This window comes from Pantherophis guttatus, chromosome 2 (genome assembly GCF_059756535.1).
Source record: "Pantherophis guttatus breed Tessera chromosome 2, ASM5975653v1, whole genome shotgun sequence".
In the NCBI taxonomy this organism is placed as follows: Eukaryota; Metazoa; Chordata; class Lepidosauria; order Squamata; family Colubridae; genus Pantherophis; species Pantherophis guttatus.
The window spans coordinates 20893019-20911274 of record NC_142064.1 but is presented as its reverse complement, the minus strand read 5'-3'; the positions used below and the strand labels follow the sequence as shown (position 1 = coordinate 20911274).

The following is an 18256-nucleotide window of genomic DNA, read 5'->3' as shown; positions in this document are numbered from 1 at the left end:
CAGTATCATGGGGTCATGTGATCACCTTTTGCAACTTTCTGACAAGCAAGGTCACAATACAGAATTGGAAGGGACCTCGGAGGTCTTCTAGTCCAACTCCTGCTCAAGCAGGAGACCATATACCATTCCAGATAAATGGTTATCCTATTTTTAGAATAACAGAGTTGGAAGGGACCTTGGAGGTCTTCTAGTCCAACCCCCTGATTAGGCAGGAAACCTTACACCACTTCAGACAAATGGTTATCCAATCTCTTCTTAGAAACTTCCAGTGTTGGAACATTCACAACTTCTGGAGGCAAGTTGTTCCACTGATTAATTATTCTTTTTTTCCCCCCCACTGGATTAAAGCTGCTTTAATTATTATCCAGCCTAAGGAAAAGGGAGAGCCTCTTTCAGCATTCAGGCTGCCCATCAGCTGCTCAGAAGTGCCTGATCCAAGGTGGGAAACAAATTGAAGAAGCCCTTGAAGAGAGTGATGCTCTGAAGAACCCCTGAGGTGCAGCACATCTCACGAATGGAGTGTATAGCTAATTGTGGGCAGCCCATATCAAGAACACGCAAACCAAGGCGGGAAGCCAGGATGGGTCCAATGGTTGTGCCACAAGGAGAATCATTTCGAACCATAAATTCTTGTAGAGGAACGTTGACACGAGTGGCAATCTCACGAATCAATGCCTCTGTTACAGCAATGGAGGCATAGCATTGGTTGCTGTTTATTTTTAGAGCAGGTCCCTTGTGAAACTGTGGCCAATTGTTCTTATCATGCTTGTCTGCATAATTAATGATTAATTATTTGATTAATTTCTCCTTAGTTCTAAATTGCTTGTCTCCTTGATTAGTCACCCATTGCTTCTTGTCCTGCCCTCAGGTGCTTTGGAGAATAGTTTGACTCCCTCTTCTTTGTGGCAACCCCTGAGATATTAGAACATTGCTATCATGTCTCCCCTAGTCCTTCTTTTTATTAAACTAGACATACCCAGTTCCAGCAACTGTTCTTCATACGTTTTAGCCTCCAGTCCCCTAATCATCTTGGTTGCTCTTCTCTGCACTCTTTTTAGAGTCTCAACATCTTTTTTACATCGTGGCGACCAAAACTGGATGCAGTATTCCAAGTGTGGCCTTACCAAGGCATTATACAGTGGTATTAACAGTTCAGGTGATCTTGATTCTATCCCTCTGTTTATGCAGCCCAGAACTGTGTTGGCTTCTTTGGCAGCTGCTGCACACGGTTGGCTCATAGTTAAATGGTTGTCCAAGGTGAGATCCCTCTCATTGTTACTACTGTTGAGCAAGGAACCACATATACTGTACCTGTGCATTTTGATTTTTCTTGTCTAAATCTAGAACCTTTCTTTTTTTCACCATTGAATTTCCTTCTAAAAACCCCAGGGATTGAGCACCACAACCTCTGGAAGCAAACTGTTCCACTGATTGTTTTCAATGATAAGAAATTTCTCTTTAAGTTGGATGCCTCTTTGATTAGCTTCATTCATTACTTCTTGTCCTGGCCTCAGGTGCTTTGGAACTATAACATTTATTAACTTTATGTATTTATTATTTATTTAACTTTAAATTCATTTAACTATAACATTTGTCATAGCTACACTTACAGTAGCCCTCTAAGTCTAAAGGAAATCAGGGTTATTTACATGTTACCTGCTGAAGAAAAAAAAAATGGCTGACATGGGGTCATCATACATTATCAAGCCATTGATGTGGTGAAATCAATGGGGAAGCCAGATGTACTTGACAATTATGTGTTACTAACTTAACTATACAGTGATTCACTTAACAACTGTGGCAAGAAAAGTTGTAAAATGGGCCAAAACTCACTTAACAATGGTCTCATTTAGCAACAGAAATTTGGGGCTCAATTGTTGTAAATTGAGGTCTACCTGTATGTAGGGTCACCTGCTTGGGCAGGGGGTTGGATTAGATGACCTGCAAGGTCCCTTCCAACTCTGTTAAAAAAACAAACAAACAAAAACCCTTATCAACTTTGAAGGATTGAAGCAATACTAGATTTGGGTTTTATAATATAATATGTGGCTTACACAGGACCACATCTTACCTTAACTTTTTGTCCAGGAACAGGTGTCCGCCTTTCAGGAATCAGCCCTGTTGCCGGGCACATTCACCTCAGGTTTAAATCTTAGGAAAAGGCATCCAGCCTTCCATGCTTCAGAAACCCAGGTGGATCACTTTTGATCAAGCAAAGGCCACACCCCAAGCAGTCCAGTAGCCATGGTCACAAGCGTTGTTCTTACTGCCCTGGTGACAACAACACTCTTCCTGCAGTTCCTCCTTTTCAACCACAAGCAGAGCTCCAACCAAATAACTCCTATATCCAAGACAAAAATGCTGCATCTTTATTCCCCTCCTCGTACTAATTAAGTATACACAGCCCATCTCCAAGTCCCAGGTCTATGTAATCCTCTAACATGGATTAGGCAGAAATTTGGAGGGTGGCCATCTGAGTGCCTTAAAAGCTGAGAACAACTCAGGATTCCAGCTATCCCATTTCAGCGTTTTTCATGTATACAGTAGATTCTGGGAAGGGCAAAACCAAAACATCTGGCACAGTGTTACTCAACCTTGGCAACTTGAAGACGCGTGGACTTCAATTTCAAGAATATCCCAGTCAGCCAGGTTGAGAAACACTGATCTGGAGGGCACTGGCTTTAAGAAAAACCATTCTTTCATCTGCACATTGATTCTTTGCATTCAATAGTTGGCTTTTGTACCAAAGTAATATATGACCCCAATTCCGCCCCCATCCGTGATATGTTTTTGAAGAATGAAAAACCAAGTGTAAAAGTTCCCCAAACTTGCGCTCCATGGCATAGGACCCGGGTACCTCCGAGACCGTCTTCTGCCACCAATAGCCTCCCACCGACCAGTTTGCTCCCACAGAGAGGGTCTCCTCCGGGTGCCATCGGCCAAGTTATGTCGGCTGGCGACACCCAGAAGGAGGGCCTTCTCTGTGGGAGCCCCAGCCCTGTGGAACGAACTGCCCCCGGAAATATGTAAGATCTCCGACCTCCGGGTGTTTCGCTGTGCACTGAAGACCCTGTTGTTCCGCCAGGCCGGGCTATCAACATAATAGTTTTAAATTGGGGTATTTAAATTTTCTGGGGTTTTAAATTTGAGCCAAATTTATTTAATTATTTTAAATTTTAATTGCTGTTTTGTCTTGTGTTTTTAAATAGGCTGTACACCGCCCTGAGTCCTTCGGGAGAAGGGCGGTATAGAAATAAAATTATTATTATTAGTAGTAGTAGTAGTATGGCTACTGTGAAAAATTAGATCCTTCAAAATTGGAATGATCTGCTGAATGAATTATTAGCTTCCATGTTACTAAAGGCAACTTGTCAAAGTTGACAGAATGAGTTTTGCTTCTACCTTTGCCTTCAGGAAGAAAAGGTCATGTCTCCTTCTTTTGCAATTGATCAATATTACCATTTGGGTCAACAGCGTATTGAATCTTCATTGCAGAATAAATGCTATGCTTCTTTATAGACAACCGGGTGCAATTTCTTCTGTTACTATCTTGGCAGGCCTTTAGGCTTCAGGCAGAGCAAACTGCCCCACCTGCTTCTTTATTTTTAGAGCATTTTGCAGCTGTAAGAGTCATGCTGTACTATGTAATTACATATACAATACAGTGACAACAGATTAATCAGAGTGTGTCTAAGCCATGCTTTAAAAAAAAACCCAGTTAAATGGAGCTTCACCAAGTCTTCAAAAAGACCAAGCCAAAGTTAAGTCAAATTTCACAGGTAGTAAAATTTAAATAGACACTATGCCCGTGATGGAGAATTTATGGCACGTGTGCCGGAAGTGGCACACAGAGCCATTTTTACAGGCATGTGAGCTGTCACCTAACTCACCTGCAGCTGTGCATGTGCGTGTGCCCCAGCTGGTGTTTGGGCCTCTGGTGTGTGCATGCGTGCAATTCAGGGGACCCAGCTGGTCTTTGGAGCGCTCCTGTGCATAGGTTTGCGCATGCACGTGAGTACTGGTGCACAGCATGCGCATGTGCAGACAGCATTCACACATGTGCATTGTGCATGTGAAAACCATGCACATGCACAGATAGTGCGATTGCAGGGGCAGTGCACGGGGTGCATGTGTGAAAGCTGTGCACATGCACAGATGGTGCAGTTGCGCATGCAGTGCAGTGGGGGCGCGTGTGAAAGCTGTGCACATGCGCAGATGGTGTGGTTGCGTGCGCAGCGCGTGGGGGCGCACACAAAAGCTGCACGCATGCGCAGATGATGCAGTTGTACATGCAGCGCATGGGGAGGAGCCACACATCAGTGTGGATGGCATGCGTGCGCCCAAAGCACATACCTGTTTGGCACTTGGTAAAAGGTTTGTCACCACTGCCCTATGCTGATGTACCTGCAATGCCAATGCTGAAAAGTACAGAAACAGTACAGAGGTCTTCAGAAATATCATCAGAGGTTATGGCTTGGTTGTGATGGCACTAAGGCATCCTTGTGTGCTTAAATTCAGTTGTGTTATCTAGTTACATGCAGCACCTTGGCTCATCATAAAAAGCTAAGCCAAATTAGACCCGTTTACTACTGGGAAGGAGCATTCCCACCAATAGGTTCCTGGTCTCCGTAGGATAGACTGTCAGGTTGAAAACACCTCCACCCCCACAGATGTGTGTGTCAAACCACTTCAATGTTGTTACCCCAAAAAACTATAGTATATTCTCCTTGAAGTCACCAGGTGTTTGGTTTGTCTCCGAGACTTGAATTTTACCATAGAAATTTCATTGATCCCCATTATTTATTTATGTAATTTATATGCTGCCCTTCTCCCGTAGGACTCAGGGCAGCTTACAAAACAGTGTCACATCTGTGAATTACTTGGTTCAGTCCTTTTTAAGAGGGAGTTAATATTCAAGAAAAACTGCAGATGAAAAAAATCCGTATGTGTACCTTGTCTGGGAAACTATGAATAAATAAAAATCTAAGTCCATTGCAAGGAAATAGGAAATCACAATGCTTGATAAATTGTTTTATATTTTTATTAGCTGAAACTGTAATTCATTCCAATTTAACCCTCTGAGATCTGTTTTAAGTAATTATAAGCAAAGATGGATTGTAGAATGAGGATGGCAATGCCAAGAAATTGGAGCCATACCAGGTCAGGACCTCAGAAAGCCAAGCAGGATAGAATCTAGTCTGCAGTTGGATAGAATGCAGTATTGCAGGCTAACTCCGTCCACAGAGCGAGCAGTTCGATCCTGACCAGCTCAAGGTTGATTCAGCCTTCCATCCTACGTGGAGGTTGGTAAAATGAGGACCAAGATGGTTGAGGACTCTGTAAACTGCTTAGAGAGGGCTGTAAAGCACTATGAAATGGTATGTAAGTTTAAATGCTATTGCTATTACCCAATTAAGTAATGTCAGCATGTGAGCATGGGGTTGTTACCTGTGTATACGCAAGAAACTCTTAAGGAGTCAAACAGTCAAGCAGAAAACAATACCCTAATTAAGGAACTACCAAAAGTAGTTAAACCACACCTCCACTAATACTGGCAAGTCAAGCGACTGTAAATGGGGTTTAGTTTGATTAGATAAAGATCAAATATTCTTTCAGTCAGTTTGGTTATTTCATAGACACATCCATGTGGTTTTCTTGTCTGTGATGTAGAAGGGCTCCATTATTGATGTTCTCAGAATTTATTATTTTAAAAATTAATTTTCCAGTCTATATCATGGACCTGGGATTCCCATTCTTACCTAACCACTGCGCCACCAGGGCTCCTAATGAAATGTCTACAAGAAAACAACCAAGGATTCCACAGTTCAACCCTGAGCTACTCTATATTCTCTTCTTTTGGGGCCTATCAGTTGTGTTGGCGTAGTTGTGGATTAAGGAGACCAGGGCCTTTGCAGATCCTCCTAATATCTCCATGTGTTCCTTGAAGAAACTTCCCTTTGGTTCTTCTGAAGTATATTAATATAAAGCATTACACAAAAGATGCAGAAATGAAAACCATGGACAAAAAAAAACCTTTTTATTTGCTGGATAAGGAAACTTCTGTAAATGTACAAAGGACTATTACTATGCTATAGAATACAATTCCCAATGTGTCCACAAGGATAATCGTAATAAATACATGTAACAAAATAAAAATGTTAGGCGAACCTACAAAACGCTTCCTCAAGTGTTACACCTGGCAGTGTTTATTGGCCTCTGTTAAGAGTTCTCGTATTTGTTTGTTTGTTTGTTTTGCTGGTAAATGCTGCAAAATTTCCCCACCCCCTTGAAGTATTAAAACAGGTGCTGTGTGAAGAAATATTGTCTCAAATTAATTATTCAAATTCTGAGTAAGACAGAAGAAAGAACGAGAAATAAAAAAGATTCAGTTCAAAATTCTGCTCATTGTTCCAAAAAAAAAACCAAAAAAAAAAAAAAAACAACCACCACCAGAAAAATAAAAAGTAAACGAGAGAACTATGTAAGTGCATGGTGAACGTGGTAGCCCTGAGACACCGAACAATTACTTGCCACTTATTACAGGCCACTGAGGATCTTTGTAGGGGTGAGGTTGTTTATAATTAAGTCATTCCATACACCAAAGACACAAAATGGTTCTTTGCTTTAGGGAAAATATACATTGTTTAGATTTGGGGATTTATGCTTAACCCATGGAGAGCTGGAGTGATGCATTTATTCACTTTACAAATTCTGTTTAAAAACTTTCATCCGTGCAGTCTAGTTTTCATAAATGTGGTATCCACTATCAGTTTCTGAAATACGAGTGCTCATGAAAACACATGTTTACACTAGATGTGTAAATTTGTTCAATCAATTTAATTCTGCAAGTTATGTCATTCATCAATTGAATACTGGGAATCCTATATTTATGTGATATTCTTCCATATAAATGACATCCTTGGCAAGCTCACACTAGTTTGAAATTTGATCACACTAGTTTGAAACTGATTCCAGAAACCAATTAACAGTATAAGCATGTCCTTAAAATAGAAGATAAAAACGTATCACATATTCCTTCTTGCTATCCCAAAATGATATTCTGATAGTGTTTCTCAACCATGGCCACTTGAAGATGTGTGGACTTCAACTCCCAGAATTCCCCAGCCAGCTTTGCAAATCCTGGAAGTTGAAGTCCACACATCTTCAAAAGTTGCCAATGCTGAAAAACACTACTCTAATACTACTGGTTATCTTCACTTACACTGCTATTATCAACCTGGATATCTATTACAACTATTACTCATTTTTACTAAAATTTAGCAGCCAAACGATTTTTAGGCACCATTGCAATTTGTAGAATCATCCCTATATCATATTCATTTAATGTGACAAACATTTCTGGGAAACAGGTTTTTCTCTGCTTTAATTGTTACAGCATTTTGGAAAAGAAAACAACAACATATCTATAATACATGGACAGTTCTACTTCAGCACAAGTTTTCTAGAGAGAGTGGACTACTTCCATCAATTTTATTACAGGGTGGGGTGGGGGTGGGGGGTTAAGGGAGAAAACCAAGAAAGCAATCGCGTAAATTCTTATTAAAGTCTATTGCAAAAAAGTATTACATAGCAAACACATTTCATTATAAAGGCTTTTCTAAATTTGAGGGCCAGTAAAAATATATCATAGAGAAGATTTTTATTTTCTTTACAAAAGTGAGGTTTGGAACTGTGAGATAAGATAACTCACTGTAAACATCATGAATTCAATCAGATCCCTTGCTTGCAATTTGAAATACCCTTTCCGCTCTTCTAAGTTCTATTTCCAATAGAACTGCAATTTTTTGCATAGATAGTTTGATTTCCTGCCTGATAATGAAACTGAGGTTTTAGCAATTAGCTGTTTCAGAAGTATTTACTTGTTTTAGTACAGGGGTGGGAAACCATGGCCCTTTTATGATTTGTGGATTTGAACTTCCAGAATTCAGGGTGTTGCAGTCCACAAGTCGTAAAAGGACTATGGTTCCCCACCCCCGTTTAGTACATGGCTATATTTTATGTTACCTATTTAATACATATGACAAATCTGGTGCTCTCGCAGTCCATAAATTACTTGATAAATAAAAAGAAAACACTGCAGCTGGCTTTACTCAACAAGGTGAAGATGTCTTCCTTACGATTAGCTTCTAGGTTATATTGGACATCTGAAGGCCTAAAAATATAAAGAAGGTAATTTTATCCATTTAAAAATAACCAGGAATTGAACAATTGATTTCTGCCTCCAACTTCAAATGGTGCAGCTGCTTATAACCAAAATGGTGTGAGAGTTTGCCTCAACTCATCATAATCCAAAGAAAATACACAACCACGTTCTAATACTGAAGGTCAGAGGTTGATCATCCCTGATTTATAGTAAACTGTAATCTCTGGAGAATTCTGCATTTATGTCCAAGATGCAAAATTAGCACTTTGGAAATCTTTCTAAGGTGAGTTTCAAATTCTGCAGCAGCAGCACCATCAGGGATCCACAAAAACAGTTTCACCTTTTTTTTGTGATGGGTTTTTACACATTGTTAAAATCTGTTTCAGCACTTTCTGGACATCTTCATCCATCTGGCCCTAGAAAGGAGGAAAAAAACAGTAAAGGCAAACAATATTAATAATATTTGAGCAAAGGCACTAAACCAAATTCTTAATTATTGTCTTATAATATTACAATCATTACAGCACTGTTTTAATAAAACAAGTACTGGTATTATGATCATCATGCTCTAAACTATAAACGTTTATTACTCTGTTACGCATGTCAAAATGTTCTCCTTTGTAAACACATGAGCTGAGATGGCAATCTTTACTCAATCATTCCAGTTAAAATGATTGCGTATATTTCTTTAGTCAAATTACAGTTACCCCCCATTAACAATGATTTTGCCAGACCAACTTAGAAGAGGCATTCATTCTCATATAACTGCTATGTGCAATATGTCTTTCTGAAGTATTTATTAGTATTAATAAACCTTAGTAAGACCAACTTGGAAAATACTGCATCCAGTTTTGGTTACATTACAAAAAAGTTGTTGAGACTTTGGAAAAAATGCAGAGAAGAGCAACTAGGATGATTAAAGGCCTGGAGACTAAAATATATGAAGAATGGTTGCAGGAACTGGGCATGGCTAGTCTAGAGACTAGGAGTGACATGACACTAGAATTCCAGTATTTGAGGGGCTGCCACAAAGAAGAGGGGATCAACGTATTTTCCAAAACACCAAAAGACAAGATGCAATGGATGAAAACTAATCAAGGAGAGAAGCAACCTGGAATTAAGAAGAAACCTCCTAACAGTGAGAACAATTAATCAGTGGAATAGCTTTGCCTTCAGATGTTGTGGGTGCTTCATCACTGGAGGTTTTTAACAAAAGAATACCTATCTGAAATAGTACAGGGTCTCCTGCTTGAGCAGGAGGTTGGACTAGAAGACCTCCAAGGTCTACTCCAAGACCTTCCAGCTCCATTCTGACTGATTTCCATTTCCTGTACCATCCATTGTTAACAATAGTACGCAAATATAATCGACATTAGAGAATATTTGTAACTCAGGGTTGAACTGTGGAGTCCTGGGTGCTCGGTGAGCTTGGTTGTTTTCTTGGCAGATGCTTCACTACCCAACTAGGTAACACCTTCAGTGCAACAGGGCTGCAGGGCTTGCTGTTGTAGGCATTCATGTAGAAAGAATAACTGTACCCTGATGGAAGTTTACCTACATAAACTGAATATGTTACCTAGTTATCACCTTTAAAGCGCTCCATGGCATAGGACCTAGATATCTTCAAGACCGCCTCTGTTACCGACGGCCTCCCATCGACCTGTGCGCTCCCACAGAGAGGGCCTCCTCGGGGTGCCATCAGCCAAACAATGTAGGCTGGTGACCCCCAGGGGGAGGGCCTTCTATGTGGGGGCACCTACCCTCTGGAACCAGCTGCCCCCAGAGATAAGGAGAATCCAAGACCTCAGTGCTTTCTGCTGTGCCCTTAAAACCTTTTTTCAGCAAGCCAGGCTGGCTTAACTCTTTAAAATGTTTTTAATTGGTTTGTTATTGTTTTTAATTACGGGGCCAAATTTATATATATCTTTTTAATAGTATTTTAATGTTTGTAGTTTATGTTTTTATTTGGCTGTACACCGCCCTGAGTCCTCAGGGAGAAGGGCGGTATATAAATCGGATATAAAATAAAAAATTAAAAAAAAAATTAAAAATAAATAGTTGGGTAACGAAATGTCTGCAAAAAGAAAACCAACCAAACTCACAGAGCACCAACAACTCTACAAATACAAATCCTCTGTTTTCTTTAAACAACTGATGGCCTTGAAAGAAATGACAGGAGAACTGAAGGAAAGAGTGTCTCACCTGCACAGCATAAAGCAGGTGTGTTCTGTAAACAGAAACTATCTCCTGATGTTGCTTCTTTGTTTCCTGAAAAGAAAGATGATCAATCAACAAATGAACAAGCATGCACTAGGATTCTAATGGAACGTTGATGCAGTTTTCTAATAAGATAATGTAAAACAGAAAGTGATCCTAATTCACACAAGCCATAATCTGCCACATGTACACTGAGGATAGCAATGCAAGGGCATAGTTGTGTCTGCCCATCCCAGATATTCCCAGCTTTTATCCCAGATATTCCGTATTCTATCCTAAGGAAAGAATCCCAGACTTCTGTGAGCAAAATAGAAAATAGTGGTTTTCTAGATTAGAGCAGGGGTGACAAACTGGATTTCTTCGCGGGCCAGATCAGCATTGTACTTCTCCTCCACAGGCTGGCCGTGAGGGGAGAGAGATGGGACGGAGGCCTTCTGCCGAACCCTGCTGGCCAAAACATGGCGCAGGGGAGCTGCGCGCGGACCCCACACCCCATTTTTTGCTGGATGGCCTCCTGCAGCACTTTGCCGGCCAAAATGGGGTGCGGGGAAGGCTGCATGTGGCCCCTTGGTGCCCCATGTTGGCCGGCAGGGTGCTGGAGGCTGTCCAGGCTGAAAATGGGGTGCAGGGGATGTGCACGGACCCTCCGCACCCCGTTTTGGCTGGCAGAGTGCTGCAGGAGGTTGTCCAGGCAAAAAATGGGGTGCGGGGGTGCCACGCCAGTCCTTTGCTATTTCCAGGCCAGCCCTGTGGGCCAGATTTAAGCATCCCATGGGCTGGATCAGGCCCGGAGGGCCTTGAGTTTGACACCCGTGGATTAGAGGATAAATGCTTGGGAGAGGGAACTCAACCTTCCCAGTTGACTTCTATCAAACAAAGCCAATTAGGAAAGCCGAATTTGCTGAACAACTGCAGTGATTCACTTAACAACTTTGACAAAAAAGGTAATAAAATTAGGCACGATTCACTTAACAACCACTTTGCTTACAAATGGAGATTCTGGTCCCGATTGTGGTCGCATGTTGAGGACTACCTGTATAGGTATCTTTCAACTTTCAATATTAAGAGCTGTGGTGGCGCAGTGGTTAGAGTGCAGTACTGCAGGCTACTTCTGCTGACTGCCGGCTGCCTGCAATTTGGCAGTTCGAATTGCACCAGGCTCAAGGTTGACTCAGCCTTCCATCCTTCTGAGGTCGGTAAAATGAGGATCCAGATTGTTGGGGGCAATAGGCTGACTCTGTAAACCACTTAGAGAGAGCTGTAAAGCAGTATATAAGTCTAAGTGCTATTGCTTATAGTGGCTCTGAAATGGCACATATTTTTCTCCTGAAGCACACATTCCTTTAGAAAGCAGGCACAAATGTATTGTTGGACAAAAAAATAGTATACTTCAAGAAAATATAATCAATGACAACAAGGGATACCCAGAACTCTTTCTGGGCATCATAAAGGAAGGAAAAGATATTGAAATCTCATGAGGTTCTGAGGTTCTTTGCCAAATATCTTAACTGACCTCAGCAACTGACTTCTCTGGGGTTTTGATGGGAGTTCTGATTCTCTTTAGTGCCATGCTGCCAATTTCCTAATTGAAAGCATTCATACTGATAGCTCATTTTGCTGAATCAAGGCAAATGCCTTCATCCTAAAGTAGCTGATGACCACTCAACCTCAGAATGTTCCGGAAACAGCTAGGCACTCCTATGCCTGCCTTACAGAACTTGGCATTGGTATAAAGCACAATCAGCAGATACAAAAACTTGGTCCACCGTGCACTTAGACTTAATATTATGTTGCTCCAACTGGTTTGCCATCTCAGAAATCCTATAATTCTATAGGCAAATCTCCCACACCGATTTGAAAGAACTAAAAGAACTTTTTCTGACGAGAAAATGAGAACTGACATGGTGGAAGCTAAAGGATCTGCCACTTTTAATTATAAAAAAAAATCAATGGACAAACCAAGATTATGTAGCTCACTGAGATTGTCCCCGATATCAGAGGATGTTTTGATACAAGTTGTCATTGACTTATGACTGGTTGCTTAGCAAATATTCGAAGTTACGATAAACCTCCCCAGGGCTACTTACAACTCAGATTCAAAGTTATGATGCCCCTGCTCCCCGCCATGAGATGACTGTATTTAGGGCACTCGGCAACCAGCCCAGTCTTACATCAAACTGCAATGTTCCATGGTTGTGTGACTGTGACTTACGACATTTTTTTTGCCAGAAACTGATTTCCTGCAAAAACAATCCATTGCAGACAATGGATTCACTTAATGATGAAGTTGTTCATTTAACAACCACTGAACAATCACAGCGATTCATTTAATGACTGCTGCAAGAAAAGTCGGACCTGGCACTTAACAACTGGCACAGCTTACAACTGTAATTCCAGACTCAATTTTGCAGGTAGTCCTCGACTTACAGCAGTTCATTTAGTGACCGTTCAAAGTTACAATGGCAATGAAAAAAAGTGACATGGCTTGTTTTTCACAATGACCTTTGCAAGCAGGGGTGAAATGTAAAATGTGTTACTACTGGTTCTGTGGGCGTGGCTTGGTGGGGGGGGGTTAATGTGACTGGGTGGGCGTGGCCAACTTCTTTTTTTTAAAAAAAAACTTTTCAAAGCATTTTTTCTAATGGTTTGAAAAGCCTCTGGCGATCAGGCAACTCAGCTGGGATCGTCAAGAGATTTTTCAAAGCCTTTTTTTTTACCACCTCTTCGGCCAAGAGGTTGCAGAAAAAAATGCTTTGAAAAGCCTCTGACGATCCCAGCTGAGCTGCACGATCATCAGAGCCTTTTTTTTTTACTTTTAAAAGCATTTTTTCATCAGAAGAGGTTGTAGAAAAAATGCTTTTAAAAGTAAAAAAAAAAAAAGCCTCTGATGATCGTGTGGCTCAGCTGGGCGCGGGGAGTGGGGGGGGGGAGCGGCAGGGATTTTTGCTACCGGTTCTCTGAACCACCCGCCGCCATCGCTACCAGATCAGGCGATCCGGTCTAAACCAGGAGCATTTCACCCCTTGTCATAAGTCAAGGACTCTACCTGTACAATCAAAAATCAAGGGGTACTTGTATACAGTTTCATCCCAAGGAGAATCCTGGTCTCCAACTACAAAAATAAGCAATTGTACATAAGGAAGTTATCAACTTACAGCCAGTTGGTTCTGTAACTGCTTCACTTGCTGTTGTAACAGCTCCAGCTGCTGACTTTGTCGTTTAGGTGTCCCAGTTGAGTAAGACAGCTGAGAAAGACTGTTCAATGCTTCCTTTAACTTGGTAACTTCCTTAGACATGTCTGTTATCTATAAAAGGATAAAAGGGAAAAAAAACCTTCATTATTCCTGAGTACATCAAAGTTCTGGCAATGGTGAGTTCTGCTTTAAAGGTGGGGAAACAGCCTTCGTCATCACCATCACCTTGATTCAGATGGTATTGTTAATCATACTGCAAAGGAAGCCCTCCACTCACAACCACTTGTTTAATGGCTGTCTGAAATTACAGCAGCATTGAAAAAATTGACAACTGGTCTTCATCCTTACAAACATCACAGCATCCTCCTACCTCACATGATAAAAAAATTGGGTGCTTGGCAACTGGCATGTACTTATGGTGGTTGCACTGATTAACCTTTTACAGCCTGATCTTTCTGCACAAATACACACCGGGATGAGGGTTTATTTCTTCAAACTCCCTGAAATAAGTTCATGCAAGCGATAGTGTACAAAAACCATCTTGGAACATAGGAAACCATTTCTGCATTTACATCATGATTCTGTTATTGGAAACAGATAAAAAAGCCAAAGGAATTGAGCCTAGGCCAGGATTCTGCAATGACCACAAAGAACCTAGCACAGTAACATCTTTCAAGTAATCAGTGGGTGAACATGCTTAGGAGGGAAGGGGGCATTTGGACCATGGGAAACCCAGCCAATGCTGATATGGATATCAGAACAACTAATAACTTAGAACTACGCCGCCTTCGGTCTGACCTAGGCGCAGTACCAAAATTATCTGCTACAATTATCTGCTGTCAATGACTACTTCAGCTTCAACTGCAATAATACACGAGCACACAATAGATACAAACTCAAGGTAAACCGCTCAAAACTTGATTGCAGAAAATATGACTTCAGCAACAGAGTGGTCAATGCCTGGAATGCACTACCTGACTCTATGGTTTCTTCCCCAAACCCCCAAAACTTTAACCTTAGACTGTCTACTGTTGACCTCACCCCATTCCTAAGAGGTCTGTAAGGGGCGTGCATAAGCGCACCAACGTGCCTAACATCCCTGTCCTATTGTCCCCATTTATTTGTATTCTTATCCTGTATTCATAATCATGTTTATACTTTTATCTGTTATCTTACATGTGTTCGACAAATGAATAAAATAAAAATAAAATAAATAACCTTTTTATCTTTGTCTTCATCCATTTTTAAGGCACTCTCAGAAGCTTTTTTCATTTTGAGGAGTTCGTCTTGAGACTTATGATACTGATGAAGTAGCCCTTTGATTTCTTCTTCCTTGGCTTGGAGAAGAGCTTGGAGGTTCTCCTTCTCCCCTTTCACTTGGGAGATCTCCTTCCTCAACCGTGCAAGATCGGCAGACAAAGTATCCTTTTCTTTCAACAGATCCTTCAGTTTGGATGACAAGGAGTTGACTTCATTTTCTGAAGAAGTCCGAAGCTCTTCATACAATACTCTAGGCACCATGGCTTCACACACTGCAGCTTCTTCTTCTAACAACTCCTTCTGCAGACGTTGCACTTCACTCTCTTTATGAAGAATCTGCTCTTTGAGCGCATTTATTTCTTCTTCCATTTCCTTCATTGAGGCCTGGAGAGCAGTAACTACTTGAAGATGTTCTGTGAGGGAGACAGAATTCTTCTTTTGAGTGCCAACCAAGTTTTGGAGTTGTGTCATTTCACTTAACACGTTTGTGTACTGTGTCTTCATTTCCAACAAAGCATGTTCAGCTTGCTCTCTCTGTGAGACGGTGGCCTCCATTAGCTTCTCGTATTCCTCCAGAGGTATGTATCCTGAACTCAGATCTTCTGGAGTGCTTTTCTTCCTGCAATCTTCAAGTTCTGCCTGGGCTTCTTTGTACATTTGAGAAAGTTCACTAACCTGCCTGTTGAGTTCGTTTATCATTTGGTTCTTTGCATCCTTCACCTCTTCAGCTTCATCACTCTGCCCTAATTCCATCTGAGCCTTCAGTCTGTCTTGAAGCTTTTTGATTTTTTCCTGTCCTTCCTTATATTTCTCAATTAGCAACACTTTCTCCTGGTTGATATTTTCAATAACTGAACAATAAGACTTTTTCATCTCCTCACATTCCTCCACAGACATTATACCAGCTGCATTTCTCTCCCTCTCTTCCAGCTTTATTTCTAGTTCCTTCACCTTCACTTTCAGCATTTCATCATCTTCTTGAGCTTTCTTCAGCTTCTCCTTCAGCAGCTCAACTTCTTCACAGGTTGTTTTGACCTCCTGCAGGTCAGGCTCTTTGCTTTCTGAAGTTACCAGGTCCGGTTTCATTTGTCTCTGGACATGCAGCATCTCCTTCACTGCTTCTTCATATTTGAGTTGAGTTTCTTTGAGTTTCTGACTGAGGTCATTGCCATTCTCTGAAATTTCTGAGCTGTTTAACAAAGGACCCTCTTCCAGCACACTAGACTGAAGCTGTGATTCCAAGTGCAACCTCTTTGCTTCTGAACTATCCAGTCTCTTCTGTACTTCTTGTAAGCTTTCTTGTAACTGTTTAATTTTTAATTCATTAAGGCTTGCCTCTTCCAGAGCCTGTGCCAAAATCAGAGAAGATGTGCTTATCTCCTCAGCTGCTGCTGTTGAGCCTTCACTCAGCCTATTCGTCAAAGCACCAAATTCTGCGTGGGTGGAACAAGAAGACTCCATTGTAGTGTCTGTATCTTCTGTTTTGAAGGTTCTTGCCTGCAGAGACAGCAGAGGGCAGTATTTTAACAATTATGTCTAATTCCAATGTAATCCAAGAATTCCTTCCCCATCAAGAAGACAAGGAACTACATTTTTCTCCCCTCTTTGATCATTACTGGGTCAACATTTGATTTCCATTCAACCAGCAAACCTCTCCCTCCACCCCTCCGCTTCTGCCAGAAGGATGATTGTTGTGGTGTGGGCTGGTCCCAAGAATTCCCATTTCCAATGCAGTCTGGATTGTATTTCTGATTTCAGAATACTGAAGATAATAATACTGACTGCAAAACCACAAACATGAGGACACAGAAGAGGGGATGGGAATCTGAATGTGTTCCAGGTGATGTCATGGTGGGCTTTTTAGTAACACACCCCAAGACCCAAAAACACATATATCCGCCCTGTGTTTCTCCATGAAGGAGTAGAGAGAAGCAACATATCTGCTAGTGCAGGGGTTGGCAACCTTAAATACTCAAAGAGCCACAAAGAGCCAAAAGCCCCCTGTTCAATTCTGGAGCTGACCGGAAGTCCGGTTCCTCCACCATAGAGTCTCCTCCTAGCGTGGTGTCCTTCTTCCTTTACTAGTCTTAATCCTATCAATTGTGGGCTGACCTGAAAACTCGCCCCTTGCCATAGAGTCTCCTCCTGGCATGCCCTGCTTCCCTCCTCCCCCACAACTGGAAGCTCCTTTCAAAATTGTGGTGCTGACTGGTGACAGGGAGCTGAAGCAGAGGAATGAAAGAGCCACATATGGCTCCAGAGCCGCAAGTTGCTGACCCCTGTGCTAGTGCATAGAAAGAAAAAAAATGTGTAGATGCCAAAGCAGAGGAATAAGTTTCTCCCACTGGATCTTGCATGGAGTACTTATCTCCATGTTTCTAAAGGGGAAGAGATGTTGCTCCTGCTTGGTCTAATAGAGTAAAATGCTTTTCTCTTTGCAGGGCAGGACAGAAAATGATGATTTTCAAGCTACTTGCTTCATGGAGAAAAATGCTTCCTCTCTGTAGGAACAAGTAAGCACCCTTTTGCTCTCCACTTGCAGTTGCACAGAGAACGGCAGAGTTGTGCCAGCATGGGTAGTAGTAACGGTGTCAATATGGACTGGAGAGATTCAAGTTCAAGCCCAAGCCCAAGGAAGCTCACTGGATGATTTTTGAGCCAAACAGTCTCTCTCTCAGCTTTTTGTTGTTGGAAGGGCAATATGAAGGCAGATTGTCATCCAAGCTACCTTCTGCTTTTCAGAAAGAAAAGGCTGACATGAATCATATACACAAACAAGCCATAATTGTGGGTTATTTTTCAGTGAGAAAGTGGGGGCTTTACTAGAAGAACTCTGATTTGGCTTCCATTCAGAGGTGGTATTCAGCCGGTTCGTACCAGTTTGTGCAAACCGGTAGCGGAGATTGCGGGTAGGCCTGCCTACCTGCTCCGGCGCTATGCTATCCTATTTAGCCATGTTTTTGAGGCCGGGCGCATGCACAGAAGGCGTGTGCATGAGCAAAGTACATGCACGGAAGGCTGGGCGCATGCACGGAAGGTGTATGCATGTGTGAAGTGAGCGTGCGTGGGCGGGGCAAACCGGTGGTAGAAATAAGTGAAACCCACCACTGCTTCCATTTGGTGTATGGACCAATTGATGGAGCAGAAATTTCCAATCCCATATAATTTCTTGAATCAGCTGCACAAACTCATTTTGTATCCTTCAGATTTCAGTTTAATATTTTTTCATTGCAGCACTGACATCCTTTGTTAAAAGATACCAGTGCTGTTTTGTGCTAGAAGCTATTCCTGAACACATACCTGAAGTTTTTCTTGCAATTTCTTATTTTGTAATGTTAAAGAAGCAACTTTTCCTTGCAACATCAGGAGCATATCTTGCTGTTCTGTTTCTGAACTCACATCCAATAGACTATTAGCACCT

The 18256-nt window shown here is 41.6% G+C and overlaps 1 protein-coding gene across 7 annotated transcripts in view; it reads right to left on the bottom strand.

Annotated features, from left to right (window-relative positions):
• Positions 1–7356: 7356 nt before the first annotated feature.
• The window catches only part of RAI14 (retinoic acid induced 14), a 117630-nt gene continuing 106730 nt past the window's right edge, over positions 7357–18256 (bottom strand). For 6 of the 7 annotated variants that reach the window (XM_034442418.3, XM_087888205.1, XM_087888207.1 and 3 more), the window contains 6 exons: positions 18136–18254; positions 14794–16332; positions 13537–13686; positions 10367–10432; positions 8505–8580; positions 7357–8173 (listed from right to left, as the gene is read on the bottom strand). In XM_034442418.3, coding sequence (XP_034298309.2) covers positions 8148–8173; positions 8505–8580; positions 10367–10432; positions 13537–13686; positions 14794–16332; positions 18136–18254 — 1976 coding nt within the window. In that variant the 3' untranslated portion in view covers positions 7357–8147. Of the gene's footprint in view, positions 8174–8274; positions 8581–10366; positions 10433–13536; positions 13687–14793; positions 16333–18135; positions 18255–18256 lie in introns of those variants that run through there. The other variant, XM_087888202.1, reaches the window with a different exon arrangement.